We start from the raw sequence: 18,088 nt of genomic DNA, 5'->3' as shown, positions 1-18,088 counted from the left end.
GCTGAGCGTTTGCCCCCAGTTGTGTCCAATTATTGCAAAATGTGGAATATAAAAAACTGTTCTTGAGAAAGGATGTAATTTCAAGTCTGAGCGCTTTCAAGCCTAACACCACTCTCTGGTCCGGCTGTGGTGGGATCGGGGGTGTCGTTTTGCCGCGATGCTTTTTACCCGCTTTTCCTGGCACCCGCGTGGGTCCAGGAAGAGGGGCTCGCCCGCCTGGCCGCAGGTGATGCTCGGGTGGGCTCGGTGCCCGCCCCCGGCCCCCCGGGGGTGTCCGAGTCCCGTCCCGTCCCGTCCCCGCCTCCCGTAGACTTCCCGGCCGTGGCAGGGCGCTGTGGCGGCTCCCGGAGCTGCGAGCGCACACCGCGGGCTCGCCCCGCTCGCTCGGGCGAGTGACTCCCCGCTCCCGGGCTTGGCTGGGCTCCGCGGGCCCCGCACCGCCGGGCGGGATCGGGCCGGGCCGGTTCGGTTCTCCCGGCAGAGCCGATGTCCGCCGCGCCCGTCCGGTCCCCGACGCTGCGGCCGCACAGGATGAAGAAAGAGGAGTCGTTCCTGGGCAAGCTCGGGGGGACCCTGGCCAGGAAGAAGAAAGCCAAGGAGGGTGAGTTCTCCGGCGCGGAGGGAAGGAAGGAACGTGCTCGGGGCCGGCGTGACTTGCGGCAGCTCCGCCGTCCCGTCCCGGTCCGTGCTGGTCCGTCCCGGTCCTCCGCGGGAGCAGCGGCGGAGCCCCCGAGCCGCGCTTTGTTCGGCGGCCCCGCGGAGGGGCCGTGCCCGCCTTCCACCCCCGAGAGCCACAGCACGGCTGGGGACGGGCGTGGGGGCGGCTGGCAGGGATGGGGGAGACTGGAACGACAGGAGACGGATGGCAGGATGGGGAGAGGCTGAGGGCAGTGGGGGAAGGCTGGCAGCGATGGGGGAGACTGAAGTGATGGAGGGCGGGACATCAACCCATGTCTCATGTCCGGGAAGGTAAGCCCAGAACCCATTTTGTGCTGTTAAATAAATTCCTGGTAACCAACGAGGCTGTGGCTGTCGTTTTCTTGTAGTCTGAGAGGTGAGGAAGCCACGAGGGAATGGTTAAGTCCGCCCGTGTTTCATTCCAGGTCCGCTTCGTCCATAGGCTTTGCTGTGCCCAGAGACCAGGTCCGTCCATCCCACCCGCCCCGCTCTGAGGGATTCCTCATAGGCACACGTACCCCGGGCTGCGTGGACGAGTGTGTCCATGTGGGATGTCGCTGCTGGTGCTACCTGGGCTGGGAGGCAAGAGCCTTCCCTTTGCTGCAGAGAGCCTGGAGAAGCTCCCCAGCCCGAGCCCAATGGACCAGCGCCCACACTGAGGGGCTCAGCCCCTGCTGCACGCCCCGACCTGGGGCGTGGGCACATCTGTGAGGCGTCCCGGAGCCACCGGCCCACGCCAGGGGCTGTGTGCAGATAGCAGCGTTGCTGTTGTAGAAAGGGAGGTGTCTCGTTGCTGGGCTTGATAAAGTTGGCCCAGTCCCGAATGCTCGAAGTGTGCCCTTCCTCTGAGTGCAAGTGTCCTCCGGGGATGGTGTGTGCCGCTCTCTTCGGCTTCCCCGATTCACCAGCATTGGTTTCTGTGGAGATGCTGCCTCTGTGTTGTACCCAAGACTCCTGGCATCTGCCAGCAGGAAATCTGTGTCCTCACTCTATGGCATAACACAATTGTGGCTTCATGCCTGGTGAAAACTGGCCTTGGTTTTGTCCTAGTGTCTGCTGTATGTAGGCTAGGGATGTAACTCAAGTTTCAGCCTCATTTCAGCTGCCTGTTGAGCACATTTTGCCCATGTTGAGTCTATCAATTACCAGCAACACTCAGAAGACAGCTTTTTAATATTTAAAAACACAATATTAGGCCTTGAAACCTGGTTCAAGGAAATTGTTTCCCTTTCCTTCTGTTGCCTGTTTTGGTGTGGCTTACTGGTGTTTCCTTTATTATCTATTTTTAATCACATTTCCCTGATGTGGTTCTACTGAGGAGCAGCAGAAGTAATTGTGCCTTCCTGAGATGATCTCATTTGCTTCCGAAGGAAGATGGTGGAAAAAAATTCATTTCTGGCAGTGCTCCAAAAAACTGCATGTCAAAGGTAGCTTCTAAGCTGAAACAGGTTGGCAGCTTCCCTTAGGCATTTCAACATCACTAGGCTGTGTTCTTGAAGTGACCACTTTGAGCTGGTTTTGCTGAGTTTGCCTGTGGTTTTACCTACTTGTGTGGCCACGGCTCCTCGTGGCCATGGAAGGGCCTCTTTTGGTCGCTGTGCCTGGTGCTTAGTGGGAACCACATCAAAACCTCCCAGCCCCGATTCTGCTGCTGTGATGGGGAGGAAGCTGCAACATGAGGGGCAGCTTTTCGTGTGAGTATTCCTTCCAGTCTGAGATGCCACTGCTGGGTGGGACATTCCTGGTGCTGCAGGCGGCCAAGACCCTTGCTTGTGAAGGGAAATGTTTTTTTCCCGTTGTGGAGCAGCTCTCCAGTGGAGGCAGTCCCAGCCTGTGCAATGGGAGGGGGCCGAGGGATGAGTGATGAGCTGGGGGGTCTGCACTGGAACATGGATTGTGGTAGGGCTTGGGCAGCCCCAGGAGCAAATTTCAGGGCTAGCAACTAATTTATTTTTTTTTAATGTGAGTGTGGAGCAGAAGTAAACTGGAAAGTTACTTCATCTGAGTGGCGTTCCTTGAAGGAGGTGGTAGGGGCAGATGTGGTCAGCGTTTCCCCATGTGCTCAGCCCTTGGGAATTCCTGGCCTCCCTCCAGCTGTCTGCTGGGTTTGCCTGAGGGGGCCAGCAGAGGTCACAACAATCTTCCCAAAGTAAATCCTGCCCTCTTCACGACAAATGAGAATGCTGGCTGCTCATTTGCCACAGTCTGAAATCATCCTTGCCTCCTCTGCCTCTATCAGCACCAAAAGCTGCAGCCCGAGGGCTCTCTGTACCTTCTGCTTGCTTTTACTGCCTTTGTATTGCAGCTGTCGCTGTTCCAGCTGTGCTCATGCAGTGACCCTCAACAGGGTCTGTGTGAGAGCCAAAATCCACTTATACCAATCCTTTGTGCACTTCTGAGCCACGCAGCTCAATGCTGAAAAAGTTTTCCTTTGTGGTTTTAATTTCTTAAATCATAGGTCATAAATAACGATGATGTGCGGTTGCTAACCATGACCATCTAATTTTTTTTTATTTTTTTTCTTTTTCTTTGGCTAATTACTTCATGGCTTGCTGCAGTGTATTTTTGGAGAGGGTTTTTAGGCAGCCTTGACTCAAGAGAAAGAGAAGCTCATGGAGAAGCCGTTTTTACCCTGGACTGAGTGATCTCACAGTCTGTTTGGCTCCTCCCTTCCTCTTCCTTCCCAGGAATATTTTTAACCCCTAGTTTGGGTAAAAATGCCCCAGGGAGAAACGTCTTGCTGATTATTAATGCCTGCAGGCTATGTCAAAATGGGTCACCAGTGAGTACAGGAACACTTCAGTGGAGCTCCACAGCAGGAGAACCAGCAGATGAGCTCCACCCTACCATGCTAGTACTGGAGAGCCCACAGGGAGGGGCTTGGCCAGAGAAAGGGCAGGAAAGCCCATGGGATTGCATGGAGAGAGATGTGTGGTCCAAATCTTACAATCAGTCATGATGCTCATCCTTAGAAACATGGGATGTGCCAGTTCCAGTGCTCTGCGACCACTTTGATTTTTACTTCTCTCCCTGTCCCCCATTTAGGCCATCTGGAAATCTGCAAATACCTACGTTTGTCTCATGTTACTGTTCCATGGCTCTGTCTTGTCATATCTGAGGTTTACATTAGATATAGGAAGAAATTGTTCCCTGTGAGGGTTAAGAGGCCCTAGCACAGGTTTTCCAGAGAAGCTGGGGCTGCCCCATCCCCGGCAGTGTCCAAGGCCAGGCTGGATGGGGCTCTGAGCAACCTGGGACAGTGGAAGGTGTCCCTGCCCATGGCAGGGGTATGGAATGAGATGAGCTTGAAGGTCCCTTGCAACCCAGACCATTCCATAATTCTGTGATTTTGGTCTTTAAAGATGTGCCACCTGTTCAAGAGCTCCAAAATCTGCTTTAAATGCCTTAGAAAACTGTTGGGGTGCTGGCAGGGCCCACAGAGGATACAGTTTTTAGCTTATTGTCCTTAGCTTATTTTCAGATTTTGTAAAAGACACTGTTTCAGGCAGTGCTGTGTTTCATCTGCAAATGGAAACTGAAAAAAATCTGCTCTTTCCTGTTTGCCAGAGTGATGTTGCTATACTGAAATAAAGGAGGGGGTTTGCTGCAAGCTTCACTCCCAGCCTCCTTGCGAGGCTTGGTTTTCTTTTCCTCATAACATGCTGTATGGGAGACCTGGGCAGCAGGTTTTTGGCTAAATAAGCTTTCTTTTATTGTATCTATGTGTGTGTATAGCCAGTATGGGGGGGTCAGTGAGAGAAATAAAACAGAATCAATTGCTTGGTGCTGCATCCCAGTGACACGATCGAGGGTGGGCACAGGGGTGAGAAAATTTATTTGCCAATTATTTGTGCCTGATGAAATCTGGAGAGGGGAATGAAAGATAGCACTGCAGAGGGCAGAATTATTGCAACAGGAGCTGAATAAGGGAAAAGTTTTGTATATATCAAGGGAAGCTGAAGTGCTGTTCTTGAGATCCGTGTCTCGGTGTTACAGTGAGATATCCTGATGGTGTCTCACTGCCTTCTTAATTTACTTTCTGTACTCACAGGATGTGGCAGTGAATTTTTAGGCAGATGGAGAGACAAATACAAAATGTGTGGAGTCTTAATTCTGTTGTCCTGCTTTACACAAGTACATTTGCTGCAGACTGGGAGGATGCTTGGCTGGAGAAGTGTGTCTGTGCATTGTGATGTGCTACTGCTGCTGAAATACCCCCAGAGAAGATGAGATGAGTGCTGGTTAAGTAGAATTACTTGCTCTTTAAGAAAGGAATTTGCAGTTCCTTTCTGCAACAGTAGTAGTTATATTGAAGCTCCATACTGTTCCAGATATGTGCGAATATATAGGAAGTCTGTGCAAACACACATAGATTCATATTTCAAATTAGATTTATTATCCTTTCTACCACTAATTTAAACAGACGTAAGTTTCCAGTTGTAACCTGTGTAGCCTAATTGCTGTTTCTCCTGTAGGGCTTAGGCCAGACCAGGCCTGGTTGCAGTCTTGGTAGAAAGAACAGTGCTGGTTTGGCTTCTGTGTTCTATTCTGGCAAAAGCTGTACTGGGAATATATTTTTTCAATGTCTCAACTGAAATGAACTTTATATGCACAAGAATTGTGCTTTTGACTGTATCATAACCCCCACATTTTCCTCCTGTAGCTGCACTTAGGCTAGGGTGGTTCACCCAGTGCAGCTTTAGGCACAGTTTCCTGGTGAGACAAGAGAGCTTGGAATTACAGCTGCAAGTTTTCTTCCAGACAGGATGCAACAAGACACACAAGATAGCTCTGTAGCTCTTCAGTAGTGTTGAAGGAGTGCCTTGCCTTCCTTTAAGGAAAACAGACACTTAAAAGTAGGTTTATTTCCAGAGTTGCAATTTTTAAACTAAGATTCATTGTAAGAACACTGTTAAGCTTCATAATAAAACCTTAGCAGGGTGTTATTAACACTTCCAGTTTTCCAAAACCGGAATTCCAATCCTTTTTTTCCCTAAAGGCTACCCTTATTTCACAGCAGTTGTTCAATGATACCTGTTTTAATTTCTTCTAAAGAATGTATTAATTGTGACAGCTGGAGACTTTCAGAAGGAGGCATCTGGCTGTGTCTCTTCCAAGGAGTGTATGGGTGAGCCCTGTGAGGCTCTGAGGTGTTGGAGAGCTGCACATGGACTTGGTGGGAATGGAGAGAGCTGCAAAACCACAACTCATGGAAAGTCTCTGTGAAGGAGGGACTCTGGAGCTCACTGGTTAATCTGGGCAGGGACGTTAGGCTGTTTTCTGCAGTGTATTATCATGAATACGTTAATCCTACTGACTATGTGCTTGTGTTTGTAAGAGCTGGGATATTTAGATCACTTTATTGATATACATGCATCTTACTGATTTGCACATGGCAATAGGGCAATCCAGAAAAGAGAGTGTAATTATGCATAACAGTGTTAAATGCCTTTTTGTGTACTTCAAGAACTGTTACAGGCCAGTGGATCTGAAAACAGACGGAGCTGGTGGAGATTACCAGTGCACTGCTCTGAGTTTTGGATTGTACTTTGATGTTAGGAGATCTGGGAGATTAGCTGGCAAGCTTTTTTCATTGCAAAAGCATGTCAGAACAACTTGCTGCTAAGGGATCCAGGCTTATGTGGTCTTAGGCAAAGCCAGGGCAGGGCCGAGTCTGCTGCTTGCAGGAATTGGTGTTTCAGCAGTCACAGCTTTGCTGTTCAGCTGGAAGGAACTTCAGTGTGCGTACCTTGTGCACACAAGTTTCAGGGTCACAGCTGAGGAGATTCAGGTTTGTAGCTGTGGAAGTCCAGCAGAGCTGCTACTTTAGAGCTGCCCATGTGGGATTTGGATGCCAAATAGCTGTCTGCTTTAAAATGCAACCAGTCAAGTGCACAAATCTCTTGGGCACCGCTAGAAATCTCAGCCTGCAAGATTTCTGAGGTTGTCTCTGTCAGGGTTCCTGGGATATGATGTCTCAAAGGGGAATATGGCTATACAGAGACACTGACATGTATCACAAGGAGAAGGAGTTTTCTGCCTCACCTGTACCATCATCGGTTTGTTATCCTTGTCACTTCTGCAGTGCAGGAGGGGCTGTGTGTGTCTTCTCAACCTGGGAGTCTTGTTCTCTTTTCAGCCCTCCAGCTCCTCTCAGCTGTTTCAGGTGACCTGAAGTTCAGCAAGGAAGAAGGAAGGGAAGTCGACCGTGTTCCATGTTTCCTAAAGGCTCCTCCTTGTGCTGACCTCTGCTCATTAGAGCAATCCTAACTTCAGGACACCTCCAGGTTCTCTGAACTAACAGCATCCGGGTATTTTGTTGGAGAGACCAGCTACTGGAAGGTCATTGGGGTGGCTCCAGAGAATGATCTGACCTGTGCCAGATTCAGGATGAGGCTGATGGCATGGGTTCTGTTCTGCTCAGCTCTCACAAGATCCTCCTGCCTTACTCTGCACAGCCTTGAGCCCTTCCGTATGGTGACCTTGGTAGTTTCTTATCCCCACCCTTGTACACCTCTTCCTGCTCTATGAGATGTGTTGTGTATGTGCACTGTCACTGATGAAGCTCAACTTTTCTTCTCAGGGCACAGCCCAACCAGCTGAGTTGTTGACTCTCACTTACAGGGGATGTGCCTCTGTGCCAGGTTTTCCCTGGGATCTGGATGCTGTGCGTGCACTGGCCCTTGCTTTGCCTAGTGGAGGGCTATGAGTGTCCAGAGGAGGCTACAAAGATGGTGCAGGGCCTTGAGGGGAAGGATTATGAGGAGCAGCTGAGGGCTCTGGGTCTACTCAGCTGGAGAAGACTGAGGGCAGACCTCACCGGGGGCTGCAGCTCCTCCTTAGGGGCAGCAGAGGGGCAGCTCTGATCTCTGCTCTGTGTGACCAGGGAGAGCACCCAGGGAACAGCTGGAGCTGTGTCAGGGCAGGGTTAAGGTGGATATCAAACAGGATAAAGGTTCTTCCCCCAGAGGGTGGTGGGCACTGCCCAGGCTCCCCAGGGAATGGTCACAGCCCCAAGGCTGCCAGAGCTCCAGGAGCGTTTGGACAATGCTCTTGGGCACAGGGTGGGATTGTTGAGGTGTCTGTGCAGGGCCAGAGTTAGACTTCGATGCTTTGTGGGTTCCTTCCAGCTCAGGATATTCTGTGATTCTGTGGTGGCTGTAGCTTACCTGTCTCTGGTTGGTGTCACAGGCTGCATCAGCACTCCTGCCCTGCTGAGGGAGGTGTGAATTTTTGTGAGGAGGATGGAGGTGGAAGGGAATGATGGAGTGTGGTCAGTGGGACAGCACTGCTTATCAAGGAGTTCTGCCAGGCTGCCTTCAGGAGGAGTTCCTGAACCTGGGTGCTGGAGCTCTGCTCAGGACCAGGCCGCTCAGTGGCTGTGAGCAGGGGCTCTGAACAGCAGCTATGTGTGAGCAAACCCTGTTTGCCTTTGGGAGTGGGCACAGCACTGATGGGAAGTGGGAACAGAAACCTTTCTGTTGCACAGCTTGATAGGCCAGTGGCCAAGTGATCTCTCCAGGGTAAAGCTTATTGTGCTCAGGTGTAGATTTCCTAACTTGTACTCTTCTGATGGCCAAGCAGAAAGCTGCAACCTGAAATTTGTGACTTCTGTTGCGTGTCTGGAACAGGATGATGTAAAACACGTGGTGTCAGCCTTTTGTAATTTGAATCCGGTGAAGTTTTGCTATGAAAACCAGATGTGGAGACAACATGCACACCTGGTAGCACGTACTGGGAACAGTGAGTCTGTATGCTCCAAGCCCTTAAATCTGTCACTTCCTCCTGGAGGAACAATGGGGCTCCTAATTATAAATCCAGTACACTGATTTGTTTCCTTGCACTCTCTGCAGACCCCTCTCTCTCCAGAGGCCTCAGGCTGAGAGGGGAGGCCATGGGATGAGATTCTGGTTTTGGCTTTTCTGGTGGTGAGTGAACTGGGAATTCAGTTCTGCCTCTCAGTGGTTGTTTGTCCAGGTCAAAGAAGGTTTTTTTATAATCCCCAAGACCTATCTGGCAATCAGATACAGACTTTTATTAAAACTCTTTTTAATGTATGCTGCATGTTGGTTATAAAACAAGCAAACTGTTCTGGCTCCTGGAATCCCAGTTCCTTCTTTAGTACTTCTTCCATTGTGTGCTTGAAATAGTGTATTTTCCATTATAGCTGCCATATGGCCTTACTGCTAATTTTTAATTAGCTGTGGGATGGTTGCATACACAGTTTATTTGGAGTAAGGAAGGAGACTGAGAGCTGGATGAGGAGATGTCTGTGTAGAGGCATGGTGTCGTGTCTTTTTTAGTGTCTTTAAATAGAAGAATGTGTAATTCGCAGTGTTGTTCCATCAGATCTGTTTGGCAGATGCCAGCATTTGTGCCATTAAACAGATGTAGACACTTCTGTCATTTTTAAAATAGAATAGTGTTGTTTACTCTCTGGCTTGCCTAGTCCAGCAGATGGATCTGGAGGCTTTGCAAAATTGACAGGATTTTCTTCAAAAATTATAGGAAACGTTAACCACTTGCACTTTCCACTTAACATTCTCCCAAAAGAGCAGGGTTATGAAACTGTACCTCGGGATTACTTTTTGCCTTCTTCCCCATGTATGGCTCCCAGTGCCGTTACAGTGAACTGGTTCCACTGGAAATTTAGGCATGGTAACACTACAGAATTTGTTCTGACAGGAATCCTGCTTCTCTACTTAAAATTCTGGAGCTGCAAGAGAAGATCATTGAGTACAGTTGTTCCCCCAGCATGGCCAAGTCCATCCCTAAATCATGTCCCCATGTGCCACATACACGAGTCTTGTAGGTACCTCCAGCAGTGATGACCCCAGCACTTCCCTGGGGAGCCTGTTCCAGTACTTGACAGCCCTTTCAGTGCAGACATTTTTCCTCATATTCAACCTGAACCTTCCCGGCACAGCTTGAGGCCATTTCCTCTTTGTTCCATCATTTATTCTCTGGGCGCAGAGCCTGACCCCCTCCAGCTGTCCCCTCCTGTCAGGGAGTTGTGCAGAGCCACAAGGTCCCCCCTGAGCCTCCTTTTCTCCAGGCTGAGCCCCTTTCCCAGCTCCCTCAGCCCCTCCTGGTGCTCCAGCCCCTTCCCCAGCTCCTTTCCCTTCTCCAGACACACTCAATGTCTTTTCTGCCATGAGCGGCCCAAAACTGATTCCAGGGTTTGATCTGCTCCCTGTCCCTGTCTTCCAGCTCAGGGGCTGGGTACAAGGGGAGCAACCAGTCTGACTGTTAGAGTCTGAGGCAGAGAAGGCATTAAGTACCTCTGTCTTTTCCTCAGCCTTTTTCATTACGTGTCCCCGTTGCATCCAGTAAAAGGTGAAGATTTTCCCTAGCACTCTTTTTGTTGCAGATGCATTTGTAGAAACATTTTTATTGTCCTTTATAGCAGTAACCAGATTAAGTTCTAGTTGGGCTTTGACCCCCTTAATTTTCTCCCTGTATAACCTCATGCCATCCTTGTAGTCCACCTGAGTTGCTTGCCTTCCTTTCAAGGTGATAAACTCTTTTCCTGAAGAATGTCCAGCCTTCCTGGACCCTTTTCCCTTCAGAGCTGTCTCCCAAGAGACTCCATCCCTCTTTGAGACAGATGTATCCCATCTGTCACCACCAGGCTTTCTGTTATGCAAGCTGATCAATGATCAAAAAAATCCAGAATTCAAGACCCCCACCAGACTTGGAGCCAGGTATGGATCTGCTGGCTCTTCCTGCTGCTTCCCTCATCGTTCTCTGCAACTGGAAGGATAGGTAATTCAATTAGGCAATTAAATAAGCTTCTGTAATGGAGTCCTGTCATTGCTAAACTGGATTTTAATTGTGTCCAGGATGTCATGCTGCAAAATGGCCCTGCAGTGCCAGGAGCAAACCAGATGTGCTGCCTGTAAAGCAGATCTGATGCTGTCTACCACACAGAATGTGGCTGGGTTTATATTTTTGCATGTGGAAGGGAAGAAGCAGTCATGCCTCACCTAACCTAATGCAGCAAGAGTATAGCTTCAACCTGAATTTTTTAGGTCTTCCAAGGAAAGCTTCTCAGATTATGTTCTCTTAGTTTCTGAGTTTCACTCTGGTTCTGAGTTTTTTGAGGGTCCCTTGTCAGGGAAAGACAGATGGTAATAAGAAGATGAGAGGGAGTGGCCTCAGTGTCCACTCTCTGCTGTATGGTTGAGGGAGAACACTATATACTTGTTTCCCCGTTTCTATCTGGTAAAAGAAATTGTAACTTTTAGTGAGGCACTTTTCTTCCCCTGAAGGGCATTAGGTATAGGTGCATGTGACCCAGAATCTTGGTGGAAGGCATCCTCAGTGGAGTCCTTTATTTGCTGTTGATACAGTGGTTGGTCAGAGGTTTCTCCAAGACTGCAGACACAATTTGAAAATGGGCTGGGGAATTTCACTCCTGTGCTGAATGCACAGGAGATGGGCACTGTAGTTTCAGGGGGGTTTAGCATGTTGAAGCATAGCTGGGCAGATGATTCTGTTTGGGGAGTGTGACAGATTCCATATCCATTGCAGTCATGGACAGAGAAAGAACAGGGACAAGAGGAGGAGGGAAAAGATCCTCCTGGCCACACCTTTGTTGTGTGAGCTCTTTGTCTCATGTCTCAGGATGTGTCCTGTTCCCTGGTTTGGGTCTGACCTGTAACTTGAAATTCTTTAAGATGTCCAGCACCTTTCTAGCTCACAGGGCCTGGTGTTACCAGGGCCAAGGCTTTGAAAGGGACCACAGAAAACTAGAATTGCAAATCCTGAAAAACTTGGGTGTGCTGACTAAGTAAATGAGTAAAATCAGCAGCAGGTCTTTCTGATACTTTGTGAAGTGTGATGTTTCCTTGTGCTTTGGAATTGTTTTGATTTGATTCTTTGACTGGCTCTTGTTTCATGATTGCATTTTGATATCCCTTGAGAGCTGTGCTTGAGAGACTGGACTGGAAAGTCAATTGAAGGGCTCCCCTCTTCCTACATAGTCTTCAGCAGCTCCGTTAGGAAATGCTGGGGCTATTTCTTACTTCAACCCAGCAGAGTTAAACATCCAAATGCTTTTATGGCACCCACTATCTCCACTGTACCTTCCCTTCATGGTCTGGCTTTTATCTGGCTGTGGGCTCTGAGTTCCAGGCTTTTACTCTGAGGTCTGTAGTGCTTTTCACTGAAGTGCTTGTCTTGACAGGTCCTCTGGTGCTCAAAGCAACAAATAAAATAATTTCCCCCATATGACATGTCTGGAAAACACTGAGAAAATGCCCTTATATTTTGTAGCATTTACTTACACAGATCTTTCATCTCAGTTTTAAGACACTGCTTTACTGCCTGAGTGCAGGTAGGACACAGGAAAGGTAGAGCTGAGCATGAGCAACCTCGGGATATGGTGCACTGAAAACTGTGTGTTGAGTGTTTAGGGTACCCAAGCTCTAGTTTGGAACATGGCCTGTCCCTCCACTGGTCCTCTGGTATTTACTGGCAAACTCTCAATTTGTGTATTGCAAGTAGAGTTGCTGCATGTAAATGTTTTTCAGGGTTTTCTTTGTCTCTGGGTGACGTTTGGGCAACTGCAGCAATGAGGCATGTACACTTTTTGTGGTCTGCAGAACCATTTATCTTGGCTTGTTCTTCCTGTAGAATCATGTTGCATGAGCAAAATAGTTGCTTTTTTGAAGTGCAAGTCATATCTGTAGCCTCCTTTCTGTTCTCCTGGAGTTTGGCTGTCAGGCTCTGTCCTGTCAGCTGTGGAAGACGGAGCCTTGCTGCTGCTGCTCACCTGCCATCAGTGCCTTCAGAAGTGAGTCTGTTACTCTGTACTTCTTTTGACATGTCCAGAAAACAAACAGCTTAAAATGTTCTCACATTTGCACAGTAGATTACTTTTGGTGGTGGTGGTGGTGGTGACTTTTTCATCCCTCTGTGCAAAGGATACGGGGAGTGCAGGAAGCTGAGGCAGGTGAAACTGTCTTGGCAGATAACAAAGTACCTACCTACAAATGAAGTGTCAAACCATGTGGTGGTTTGAAAAAAAACCATGTTTTTTTCCATGAGGTGGAAGAAAGTTGGTGGAGAAATGGAAAGCTGGTCACTTGTAAAATGTGGTAGCCTGAGCTGCAGTAGTGGCTTTTTTTGAAGCCAGGTGTTCTGCTTGATAAAGTTTGCAGGGTTAGATGTGCACATGGGATCCAGAGGTAGAGCCTATAGGAGGCTGTAAACTGAAGTGCTGTTTTCTCCCAGATTTCTTCAAGGTGCAGAAGGCAAGAGTTGAATGGATGGGTTGGGTGTCTCTCTTCCAGAGCAGTGCTGTTAGCTCTGCTTCTGACAGCTTCTGCTGTCTCTCCCTTGGTGGTTTGCTGTCACTGGACCCATTAAATATGGATACCTTAAGCAATGAGTTAATTCTGGTTTAGCTTTTGGCTAAAGGAGCCTTGGTGCTTCGCATCTTGTGGAAACCAGCCTGCTTCATTTGGGATCTTGGGCTGAGTCCCAGACATGAAGGTGCTGTTCCTTTAGCTGTTTGTGCCCATCAGCTTTGGTTGTAGGAGAAAGCCTGAGAGAGCACTCAAGACTTCCTAGGAGAACACAGCATTTCATGGAGAATGGATGGTGGTAAGTTGAAAATGCCTTGATGGTTTTCTACTGGTAGTGGACACAAGCCCAAAATCTCCTTCAGTCTTTCCCTTTTCTTACTAGACTTTGTCTTTCCCTCTGCTCTCATATGTCAGATTTGACTCCACATCTCCCTTTCTGCTGGAAGTTGTTCTGGTGCTCATGCAATGTCCTTGGGAGAATGTAACCTCCACCATTACTTTGTGGGCAGAAATGACCCTTCCTCTGTTGGAAGGGAATTACACCTGGGGGAGGCTGAAAGAGAACATTTTCCCCATTTTCAAGTAGAACTTGTGTGCAGGGAAAGGAGTGTAGCTTTCCCTGGCTGCTTTTAGTGTTCTCTTAATCTTCAGTTCTTGCCTGGCTTTTCCCAGTCAAAAAACTTTGTGTTTGAAGCTATCTATTCAGGACAAAGCAAGTGTAGAAGCTATCTGCTCTGTATCCTTGAGGGTATCCATCTGTTATCTTTTTAAGTATAACTTTACAAATACTTTAAAACACCATTCCTGTCGACACTGGTATTTTTGCTGTCTTGGGGTGGAGGGTTTTTTTGTTGTTGTTGGGCTATTTTTCTGTGTGTTTGTTTGGGATTTTTTTTTTTGGTTGGTTCTTTTAATTAATTTTTCCCAGCATTAATGTTTGTGTGTCTACACAGTGAAAATTGATTCAGTAATTTTTTATCCTTTCTTGTCTGGCTAGTTTTCAGACACACAGTTTCCCCAGTCTGTGACATAATGTGGCTTCTGGAGCCAGTAGTGCCTGCAAAAGGAAGGGATGAGTGGCAGGTAGAGCTCAAGATGAAGTCTGAGTGCCTCTTTGAAATAATGGATCCCTGCCTGATGGAAGCAGCAACATAACACCACCAAAAAATGCAAATCCTCTTTCCACAGACATCCCCCCCCCCCCCCCAACAGCTCTCTAGAAAAATAATAACATTCTTATTTGTGAAAATAACAAAAGCAGTATTTCACTCTCACAAACAAAACAAAGCCCAAACTTCCTATAAATGTTTCCAGCTGGCTCAAGTGTTGAATATGCTGTTACTATGCTAGATACATGTTTTACCTTTGGCAGAAATTTGGGCGATCTTTGTTCTGACAGTCACAGACTTACCTGTGTAAATTTTAACACGTGTTTAAGCAAGTGTGGCCTGATCTTTGCAACTGAACCAAAAGCATTATTACAGCCCTTTAGAAGTTGTCTTTGGCTTTGCTTTTCCCTTTTCTTTTACAGCTTTCCATTTCTTTACATACCAGAGTCTGGACATTGCAAGTGCCTTGCCTGTTGAGACATATAAATAATTTGCTTTATTACCACAGTTCTCCTTTGAATACAGTGCCTTTATGTGGATTTGGTCAGGTTTTTTCCTTTGATCTGCCTGGGATTATTAATTCTCTGTTACAGTTAATGGCCACAGTCTCTATGAAAAGATCTCAGGGCCTTTTGTAAATGTGCAGTGATCTGAGCTGTGTGTGGTTTGTCTCTAGAAAAGAGTGCAGTGTAGCAGCATGTTTGGGCATGCTTCTGTAACCTTTCAGTTTATCAGTTTTTCTTAGGATTTGCGAGATTTATCAAAGCTACCTTTTGTTAAATGGGTCCAGAAAGTTTGTGGTTTTGAAGACAATTTTTTATAAGAGTTTTAGCTGTCAGATGGAAATTTAGTTGTGGACATGGCTGCCTGTGTTAGTCTGTGATGGGCAGAGGAGCAGGTTAAGAGGCTGGCACTGCAGAATCTTCAGGGACTTGTTGCCTACTGGTCTGACTTCTCCATAGAAAGCAGGAGCTCCAGCTGATACCTGATCTTTTATGCAAGGGTTTGCTGCTTAACCAGGGGAACTTGCCCTTATCCACGTTCTCCTCTGAGTTGTGAGTGGATGAGGTTTGTGTCACTGTTCTGAAAGGGCTAAGAATGGTCTTGAAGATGGGCTTTCTGTTTTGTATGTGGTGATCTGGACTATAAGGACACGAATGCAGGCAGGTGAGTCGCTGTCTGAAAAAGTGCAGCTGGTCACACTTTTGTCTCTGGTGAGAAGAAGGAAACTCTGAAAGCAGTAAGAATCTGGGGGCAGGAAGGGAGCTTCCCATGCAGTTTGAATTACCTGAGCATTGCACATTTGCTGTCTGTGTGCTGCTCCCACCAGAGAGGAGCACAAAGTTACCTGAAAGGATCATCTGCAGTGGAGACAAGGACCTGACAGCTTCCAAAGTTAGGATTGAATCACGAGATGGAAGTGTGTCCTGGAAAAGTTGTGGTCAGGCAGTGCTGCTGAGCCAGCTGGCTGGGTGGGATGAATGCAAAGGAAAGCACAGGAACCCTGGGATCAGTGTCGCAACAGCTGCTGCTTTCTGCAGGGTGGGATTCAGCCTTGCAGTCAGAAATAACCAGAACTAAAATTAAGCAGCATTTACCATCTGTGTTTGTAAGATGCTTGTGGTCAGTTTTTTCATAACAAGGCTGCGAATGGCAAAGACTGAAGTGGCCTGTGCTGCTGCTGGTACCTTTTAAAATTACACTAAAATTAAGAGTGAAGGTAGAAAGCTGTTAATATCAGGTGACTCTTTCTTTTAAAAATGAGAAAGCTGGAACATCATCTTATAGTGCTCCTGCTGACTTGAAAGGCCAGCTCCTAGCTTATGAGAAGTCCTTGACAGCTCTGGTGGCACTTCCAACTTTCTGTAGCTAATTGCTTGTGCTGTGTGCAGTTTGCCTGTAATGCCATGTCTGAGACAGCCTGCCTGGCTTACAAATGTAGTGCTGTATTCCATCTGTGTGTGTGATCTGCTCATTCTATTAATTTGTTTGAAAGGCCAGCACACCTTCCAATGTGACTTGATCATGTTGACTGCTGACACTGCCAGGAGAGTGTCAAAGTATTGCAGGGCTGCCAGGAACCTTTGCTGCTTTCCTGGGGACCAGTCGGGAAGTGATCTTTTACATGAGAATTTGAATTTCTCGTTTAGGGGAAAACACAGGGATTTTGCTGGAAGCCAGCCTGGACTGAGCCATGCTCCTTCAGCCTGTTCTCAATGTCCTATTCCTTCCTGCTTTCCCCTGCTGCAGGTTTCCTCTGACTGGCCTTTGAAATGGAATGATCAGGCTTCAGAGAAAGGTGTTTCATACCAGCATCGGGTAGGGAGCAAAAGACCTGTGCCATCACTGCAGGGAAAGCTGCTCCCTGTGGGAAAGGGAAGGGGAAGAAAACAAGGGCAGGCAAGGAGCAGTAATACCTTGTGCAGGGCCTGTCATGACTATAGCTTGTGCAAGCACAGCTCTGCTCTGCTAATCAATGCCTCTTGCATGGACATCTCTGGTATAAACCTCACAGCAAAGGCGCTGCTGCCAGTACAAAGATGAGGAGGCTGGCGCTTGCCAATCTTTTAATAGCCATAATCTTTTACAGTACCTTTGGGTTTGTGAAGGCAGGGCCTGAAAGCCATTCTTTGCTGTAAATTTGCATTAAAATACCTGTTGGGTTCTCAGAAATGTACCCGTTGCTCCATCCTGGTTATTAGCTGCCTCCACTTGCTCATTTGTGAGTTCTCTTTTCTTTCCCGCATCGTGGCTCCATTTCCTGTTCCTGCTTCTGTTTCTTTGCCTAGCAGTGATAAGTGAATACTGGGGGTGGTGAGTAGGGAAAAAGTCCTCAGCATTGTTCCAGCACAGTGTGAAAGGCTTCTGGACTGCTGCAGGTGTGGGGAATGCCCTGGAAAAGTTCGTGTTCCCGAGCACAGGTGCCTGTCTCCATGCTGCCTCTGGGAACCCATGTGTGCCTTGGGCAAGCTCTGAAACCCAGCTGTGCCTTCACCAGCAGGTGCAGGTGACTTTCCTGGGAAGCTCCATGCACAGAAAACACCATCCCTGAGGTGCCTGTCCTTAGGCACCCCTGGTGGGCCAAAGCAGGTGCTAGGCTCCCTTGGGACAGGGAGGGATTCCTGGCTGGGACCACAGCCAAGTGCTGTGTCCTCCCTCCTGGCCCCAGTCCCCAGCAGCTGGGAGCTGATCCTAGTGCCTGCTCCCATGTCACTGTGCCCAAATTAGAGGGGGTTTGGCAGTCTGGAGGTGGCAGTGCCTTATCCAGTTGCTGCCACTCTGTCAGTGTTCAGACACCCCATGGGCTTGGTCTGTGACCTGTCCTTGCTGCTGGGGCCGGGATGGCCGGACTGCTGTGTAGGAGGCGCAGAAAGGGAGGTAGGAAGCACTTCCTTCGTGGCAGGAATCTCTTCATAAGGACCTGCTGTGCTGGGCTTTGCCTGGGAGGCAGCTTTGGGAAGTTTTCTGCTGGCAGAGCCTTGCTTTGCTGGCAGAGGTAGGAGAGGATGTTTTGGTCCCATGGGATCTGGCACAAGTGCTCACAGTCTGAAGAGAAGCATGAAGATTTCATGTGGTTCCTCACATCATGAGGGATGGGGGCTTAATACACAAATTTGTATTAATGTTTTCTTACATTTTAGTAAATTGGTCAAAAACAAGGTGTTTTTGTTAAGAAGAGTAGAGGTAATTTTTATATTAAACGAGCAAGTGCATCCCCTTATTTGAACTTTTGGGAACAAATCTAGTTTTTCTGCATTTAGAAGTATTCTGGCTTGAAATGTATGCATCATTTTTTTCATATACATACACACTGTGCCATGCATTCACTGCCCAGAGGAACTTAGCAGCTCTTCTCTGCATTTGCAAAGAACTGGGAACAGTGATACCCTGAACTTACTGAACACTTGGCATTCCCAGAATGACAGCAGTGCTGTGATAATGAAGTGGGCTACATCTAGAAGGTAAGGCTGGTAGTTCCTAAATAAGTCT

The 18,088-nt window shown here is 48.0% G+C and overlaps 1 protein-coding gene across 2 annotated transcripts in view; it reads left to right on the top strand.

Annotated features, from left to right (window-relative positions):
* The first annotated feature begins 353 nt into the window (after positions 1 to 353).
* PARVB (parvin beta) overlaps positions 354 to 18,088 on the top strand; it is a 49,549-nt gene continuing 31,814 nt past the window's right edge. The window contains exon 1 of one of the 2 annotated variants that reach the window (XM_062491803.1): positions 354 to 601. In XM_062491803.1, the coding sequence (XP_062347787.1) occupies positions 487 to 601 (115 nt within the window). In that variant the 5' untranslated portion in view covers positions 354 to 486. Of the gene's footprint in view, positions 602 to 12,378; positions 12,476 to 18,088 lie in introns of those variants that run through there. The other variant, XM_062491804.1, reaches the window with a different exon arrangement.

The sequence above is a fragment of the Cinclus cinclus genome, chromosome 4, assembly GCF_963662255.1.
Source record: "Cinclus cinclus chromosome 4, bCinCin1.1, whole genome shotgun sequence".
Lineage (NCBI taxonomy): Eukaryota > Metazoa > Chordata > Aves > Passeriformes > Cinclidae > Cinclus > Cinclus cinclus.
This window is presented reverse-complemented; position numbering and strand designations above follow the sequence as displayed.